Source organism: Athene cunicularia, assembly GCF_003259725.1.
Source record: "Athene cunicularia isolate RWA chromosome 25 unlocalized genomic scaffold, athCun1 chr25_part2, whole genome shotgun sequence".
Lineage (NCBI taxonomy): Eukaryota > Metazoa > Chordata > Aves > Strigiformes > Strigidae > Athene > Athene cunicularia.
Genome location: NW_020799135.1, coordinates 105,479 through 112,441, shown reverse-complemented (window position 1 = coordinate 112,441; position 6,963 = coordinate 105,479). Strand labels below are relative to the sequence as shown.

Sequence of the window (6,963 nt, the reverse complement as noted above, 5' to 3'; positions counted from 1 at the left end):
AGAGTGGGCATAATACTTACTCAAGTTCAAAGCATGGATAAATTTACCCTGTTTAGGGGAAAAAAAACCCCACCATTTCCTAAGGGTCACTGTTTTGGGGAACTCTCAGAATAACCCAGGTGAATGTTCCCAAGTGCTCCGCAGTCAGCATTTTGGGTTAAACTATTCTCTCAGATGCAGAGTGATTTAACAAAACCCCTCCTCTAAACAGCAGCTCACAGAGGAGTTATCACAGAATTTATCCAACAGGCAAGTTCAAGTCATCCCAAGTTCAAGTGTAAGAAGTTAAGCACACCTCCAGCTTACTGCCGTGGGCCCGCATTGGTTTATTTTATGACAGTCCGCAGTGGTTTCATACTCTTAAACTGATGCTGCACACCGTTAGAACAATTAAAAATAGTCACAGGTCACTGACAAACACCTAAAAACGTAACTGGCAGACAAATTTTTGGATGGCAACATGCAGGGACAGTGACAAAAAAAACATACACAGAGGCACAAACTGCCTTCAAACCCAAGGCTTCTGAAGTCTCTCTCCGTAGGTATCTGGCTCAGAAGGAAATTTAGAAAATATTTACTTTGAATACTCTAATTTTAAGCCAAATCTAAGCCAATGCTAAGATCACATCACCTCCTTTACTGTTTGAAATACGGTAGGTTATGAGTAACCAGTTCAGCAGGTGAGCAGTTCATCCGCACAGGAGTATCCGAGCAATTAGCAAGTCTGTTTCTTATCAGAAAATCCCCTTTACGGGATTGCTGCACAAGCTGAATCCAGGCCAGAAGCAGCTCCAAGACCTTTGACCAATTACAGTGCGGCCGCTGCCTGCGCTCAGCGAGGCGGGTACCAGCCCACAGGCCCCCCACGGCACTGCAGGCTGGAGCAGTGGCAGGACTCAAGGGCTTTGGTCTGGCAACTCCCTTTCTGCCTCTACAAATTTTCCGCAGCAGCCCTGCGTATCTTGCACCGCCGGGTGTTCCAGCTACTCGAATAAAGGAGGTGCTGCTACGTGACGCGGGTTGCTCCGCACTATCCTGGATTCTATTTTCACGAGCAACGTGTTTATCTAGGAAACACAATTGCAGCAATAGCAGGGGGTTTGTTATTTAACTAGAAGGCACCAGTTACAAGGGACGTGGAGGAAAATACAGTCATGGCAAAGCTTTACCTCAGCCATTCATATCATTCCCCTTTCTCAAAGGATTTTCCAACAGCTACTTTGTTCAGTTGTCAATAGAAAGGGCTCTCTAAAGGCAAGGAAGAACACTTACATGTGCTGTACTGAACTTGGCTGGTGCCAAAGCCACCAAAGCACCTGACACTGGGGAGCAGCTACGTTACACAGAATATAGTCTGAGATGTCCAGCTCATCCATCTACACTCGGGGTTAACGAGGAAAAAAAAATGAGCTAATGCGTAATATTCTGAAGTGATATTTACAGCCTCAACTCTACAGAGTTGCAGCAGCTTCAGCCAAATCAGGCTGCTGGGAAGATAAATTTGATCAGCTGCAGTTTGGAAGGATCTGGTGGTATTCGTAGGATTTTTACTGGGCTGTATCAGAACTTGCATCTCTGCTGCCTTTGTCACAAAATGAACGACACCCCGCACACCAGGCAGCAGGTTCCTCCTAAGAAAGCGCTTGCTTGTCTCAGAGCTGACTTTGGCTTGCCTGAGACAGGCACCTGCGTGAGTGACAGCAGTTGAGCCTAACTCCACAGAAAACAAACAAAAAGACCCTCAAAAATGTGGCATGGGCAGCAGCACACAAGCCAGTCAGTGCATCACTGAGAAGCAAATGTTTAGGGCCAGAGACACAAAACTGCATTACTCCAACAGAAAGGAACCACAGCTGACACATACCTGCCTTTCAACATAGGTCACTCAGCCCTCGCAGGAAAAGATAAGTTACTTCACACTCACAGCAGCGTGAAAGCTTATACAGATGCCACTGTACTGTTGTCAAAGTGCTTGGATTCAAAAAGGAATAGGAAGTAAATGTTTTCTTGCATTTTCCCCTCTATTCCTTTGGGCCTGCTGGCCACGCTCACATTCTGGGCGAGCCTACAGAGAGCAGTATTAAGAAGCCAGGACACAATTACACTGTACATGCTACTTGTGGAACTAGTCAGTCATTTTGGCTCTCGTTATCTAGACATTACTGCACGTCTTGTCTCCAAATATGCAGTTACACTGAACTAGGCCTCACCAGATTTACAGGACCCAATCCTACCGTGTCCGGATTGCCCTCCAGCAGCACGTTGATGGCTCTGTTAACATCTCCGTTGCAGTCATGCAGAGCAATCACACACTCGTCCTGGTTCTTGCCTGTGATGTCAATCAGCTGTAGAGAAGACAACACCACTGTCAGCATGTTCCAAAGCAAGGCAGCCCTAAAATCTTTGTGGATCTCTTAGAAGACAAGCAAGTTGAATCCCAAACCAGAAATCCTACAGTGTCAGGGTTTGGGAGTGTCCCCAGCTTTCTCAGGTTCATTATGGCCCCTCAACGAGGAGTAACTGAGGGTGGAAGTTTCTGAGTTACTGTTGTTTCACCACAGCTCAACTGACAACCTCCTTTTCTCTGGATAACACCATTCCCTGTGTTCTGGGGAACAAGCAGTCCAAGGAAATTCAAGGAGCAGCCAGCCGCGTCCCTCCCAACCCCCCCCAGCATTCACGATACTCTCAACATCAATCTTGCCTTCCTGTCAGGGTTCACCCTCACTACTTTCCACACTCACTTGTTTCACCTTCTCCTCAAAGTCAGCGTCGTTGTGGTCCGAAATCATCTGTGCAAGTCGAATCTGTTCCGCAGTGGCCTAAAGAAATCAAATGTAGAGAGACAGAGCGGTTAGAGCTGCACATTTCCAGCAAGCCTTCCTCCAAAGGCAGTATCACTTTCCCGAGATCTCTGGAAAGGAATCAATATGATGAAGACGAGGTGCAAACAAGGGTCTGAAAGAAGAAAGCTTCAGAGAGAAAGATGGAAGAGCAAGCGAGCAAGGGGAGTCTGGAAGAAAGGGACATAGCACTGGATGGCCTCGCGGCACTGGGTGAGCCACAATCACCTAAACTTTGTCCATTTCAAGGCAGACCTTACCACCACAAAAACATCAAGACTCACTTCAAGCAGCTTCTCAGCCACTTGCATTCATTAAAGTGAACGGGGAATGGTCAGATGGAAATAAAAACAAAATCTCAGCCCCAGCTCCTGCTTGGAGACACCAATGTGGGAACCTGACTGCCAGTGGCCGCCCAATTAACACGGCTCTGTGAGCAGCACACGGGAAGTTCGTTAGGCCGAGCCCGGCCGTTAGCGCCAGGCCAGGCAGGAGTGCCAGGTCTCCACCTCCAAGCTAACTGGTTTCCATGGACGCTGCCCTTACCTGCGGCCGCTGCTTGTGCTGTGTCTGGCTCTGTGTCTGTGTCTGCTCCCAGTTCCCCCGGGCTCGGTTAGTGCCCACCGATGTCATCATTTACAGTATATACAAATAACAGTATTTACAAGGTAGAACTCTGTGGTGGGTCGGGGAGAAGAGAGAACAGACTGTTAGAAACCGAAAACAAAAGGCAGGACCGAGACTGAACAATCGCGTGGGTGAGGCAGCCAGTAAAGCCGTCGTGGGCCCCCACCCTCCCCACTGCTTCCCCGAAAGTCAGTGGGCCAGGCTACCATTTCTGTGTGCCCCCAAAACAAAAAGGCCACTTGTACTTCTCGAGGTTTCTCCACCACTACCACAGCAGAGGGCTCCAAATGAAACATCACCTGCACCCAGGCAGGAGCAATCAGGACCCAGGAGCAGAAGTACTTGGGGTAAAGGGTTTGAGAACTTGCTGCTAAAACATGAGTGAGCAGGCACAGATCTGCCATGACCAGGGCCCTAAGAGGCTGCAGTGATCAGCTGGAGCAAGGAATGCTTGAAAAAAAAAAACCAACCTCTAAAGAAATTGCACTTGGAGAGTAGGACATCACAGAGCCTGAGACACATCAACTACTTCCTCTTCTCCTTTCTTGCCTTCAAAGCAGGGAAAGGGAAGCAAAAACGCTCCAGTAATAAGTGGTGCTACAGGTCTGTGGGATATTGTTTTAATAATATGCTGCCCTTGTAGAACTGCCTAGTTTTGATTGCTTCAATTACTCCCCAGAACCAGAAATATTAAGTTTTCTTCTATTAGGTATTCTGGCTTTAAAAAAACTAGCAAAAAAGCAAACTAGATGCCAACAATGAATAACAGTCAGTAATGTCGTTAGGTAACTGCTTGAAGCAAAAAAAAAAATCCCAGTAAGAGTTCAGGCCATGGAGCATCCAAAGCAAGTGGAGTTTTATAACCTCACACTGGGCTTCAGGGGAAGAGCCCAACCTGGGTGGTTAGAAGGGGATCAGCTCTGAGTAGCTGTGCCCTGCCTATTGTCTCCCCAGTACGAGGGATGCCAGACACATCCCACACCACTTGACAGGACTTGCTACTTCCAAGCCCCCCGAAATCTCAATAATTACAAACTTCACATTTTCGGATTTCGTTAACAATGACTGCGACGCCTTCCTCCAAAGCAGCAGGGTCTGCTCCAGGTGCTGGTGCTGCAGGCAGACGCTTGGGACAGGGGAAGGAGCCACAGACAGAGCGTAAGAGCAGGGAAGAAACCCGAGTGAGAAAATCCGACCTGCAGGATATGATCTGAAACGTTGCTTGCGAACACCAACATGGCAGCACAGAGCAAGGCCAGGCTCAGGGAGCGTTAGCAAACAGCCCAGGAAGAACTGGGGAGTCTCTTCTCAAAGTCCATGAGTGAAGTGCTTGACTAGTCTGAGAGATCCTTCCCCAAGAGCAGAGACCCTAATGTCACCTCCTCACCCTGGCTCCGCGCACACGCCACCGCTCCTGCTCCCATCAGTGTCTAGTCTTCCTCTGTAGGCAAGTTTTCAAGTGCAATTGCTCCCGCATCTTCCCACAAAACCTCAAAAGTTTGTCCTCCGGGGCCACCCATGCCTCGCAGCAACTGCATACCACTGTTTTCCAGCTACACAGTGCCCAGGTTTCTTATCAGGAAACAATCCAAGCTACCTGTCCAGTCACCAGGAGCCCCCGAGGTGCATGTGACACCGAGCAGATTCAAGGAAGAGTCACCAAGCCTGGGCTTCACCCAAGGCAGAGCAGACAAAGCCTCCTGGGCTACGCAGCCATCCCTCCCACACTCCACGCAGGCTTCTTCCCCACGGTATTTATTTTTGCTCTCCACCGCTATGTCTCTTCCAGTTCTAAGTGTTTCACGCACAAACAAGTTGTCATATTAAACCAATTTGGCAGCAGAACTGCAGGCCCAGAGGGAAGCAATCCTGCCCGTTTGCAGTAACTTAATCTGCAATTTCAATAGGATACAGTTCCAGCAGTCTGCTGCCCCGAACCTTTGTGCAGTGGCTGGGCATTGTTCAACAGCTGCCACGCTCCACTCTGCCCAGCTGCATTTCTGCCACATTTAAATCATGATGATTTTTTTCTTTAACATGCAAAAAAAACACAAGAAAAACATCTATTATAGAAATATCAGCAAGGCCCTGACCCTGCTGAGCCCATCAGGTAATCAGGCATCCCCATGCCCTGCACTGAAGGAAAAAGACTCAGCTGCTGATATTTTATTCCTCAATCATGTAACTTCAGTACAGCTCACAGGCAATATTTAATTGAAAATCTTTGTTATCCTGATACTTGAACTGGCCCCACACAGAAGTAACAATAACATGAGTTTACCAGTTCAAAGCAATCTTCATCAAAAGCATTTTACTTTTTTTTTCTTTTTAATAAGAGCAAACCCATACATATTCACCAAGAAGGATGTAAAAATAAAGAGCAACTCCAGTCAAACCAAGTTGTGGCTCATCCACACCAGAGAAACAGCGTTAAATCAGGCCAGCGCTTACGTTTCAAGACAAGGGGAAATCGATGCATGCGTACAGGATTTAGGGAAAACAAAAAGCTTCACAGCCACGGGTTACATCTTTTCTTCAAAGAAGCTGCAAGTAAACGTGACACACTTTGCCGTTACCCCTTTCCCTTCCCAGACTACACCGCTACCACCTTCCACATCTAGAGAGGAAAGAGTCTCGGCTACGCAAAACATGACGTGCAGAGTCTCCAGAAAAAGAGATGATACAAAAATGTAACAAACTGTTCATTTTTATTAGAAATTTCAGGTAAGTTACAGTTTTAGAACAAGGATCTGTCAGCCCCATCCACTATCCCCAGCTGTATCAGACCTGCTGGCTGATGCTGGGTGAATCCCAGCACGTCCCAGCCTCAGTTTCCCATATCTGTTAATACAGAAAATTGGTATTTCCTTCCCCCTCCGACAAACCTTGATTAACACATGGAAAAGACTCCAAAGCTCCAAAGGAAAGGACCACAGAGGGCAAAGCATTCAGAAAGATTTTTTTTTCTGCAACGTGGGGCAGAACAAGCACCCAAAGGAGCCCGACACGGGGGGCTGGCGTATCAGTGTTAGGATTTTTTTTCCTCCAGAGCAAACACGTTACAGCTGCAAACCAAATCACTCCCATGTGTGCAGAGTACAAGATTCTGGGGAGATGCCCCCAGATACCCCATCAGAGACCCCAGTTCAGCGTCAACGTGCAGCGTTTTATTGGGAAGACTCACCAGCCGGTGCTGCCGTCCGGGAGCACGCAGGGAGAGCGCCCCAAACTTGCACGGAGGCAAAGGCCACGCACGGGACCTGGAGCGGGGCCGGGATTGCCCCAGGGCCACCAAACCGGCATCGCCCGGGAATTTCACGTGGGCCACAGGGACCCGCGGCGGGGCCCGCCCCACACCGAGGGGCCACCACCAGCAACGGCCCCCGGAGCGCTGCCGAAGAAAGGGTGCTGGAGGCGGGCCCGGTCGCACGCGAGGAGCCCCGAGAGCACGGCGGTAGCGGGGCAGCGCGGAGGCGCGGCCCCCATTGTTACC

At 48.9% G+C, this 6,963-nt stretch overlaps 1 protein-coding gene across 1 annotated transcript; it reads right to left on the bottom strand.

Annotated features, from left to right (window-relative positions):
• Window positions 1-983: 983 nt before the first annotated feature.
• On the bottom strand, window positions 984-6,957 carry LOC113488755 (ubiquitin-associated protein 2-like). Its single transcript, XM_026864062.1, has 4 exons — window positions 3,390-6,957; window positions 2,745-2,822; window positions 2,235-2,345; window positions 984-1,067 (listed from the first exon to the last, which is right to left on the bottom strand). Exons 1-4 carry the CDS (start codon window positions 3,477-3,479, stop codon window positions 984-986), a joined length of 363 nt encoding a protein of 120 aa, XP_026719863.1. The 5' UTR covers window positions 3,480-6,957.
• Window positions 6,958-6,963: the final 6 nt, after the last annotated feature.

What these genes read in the sequence shown, in the direction of transcription:
- LOC113488755 (XM_026864062.1), bottom strand. Translation starts at nt 3,479, where the DNA reads ATGATGACATCGGTGGGCACTAACCGAGCCCGGGGGAACTGGGAGCAG. An exon ending in AGCACAAGCAGCGGCCGCAG is followed by an intron (nt 2,823 to 3,389) that starts GTAAGGGCAGCG and finishes TGATTTCTTTAG; the next exon opens with GCCACTGCGGAACAGATTCG. An exon ending in TGGAGGGCAATCCGGACACG is followed by an intron (nt 1,068 to 2,234) that starts GTAGGATTGGGT and finishes TGTGTTTCCTAG; the next exon opens with ATAAACACGTTGCTCGTGAA.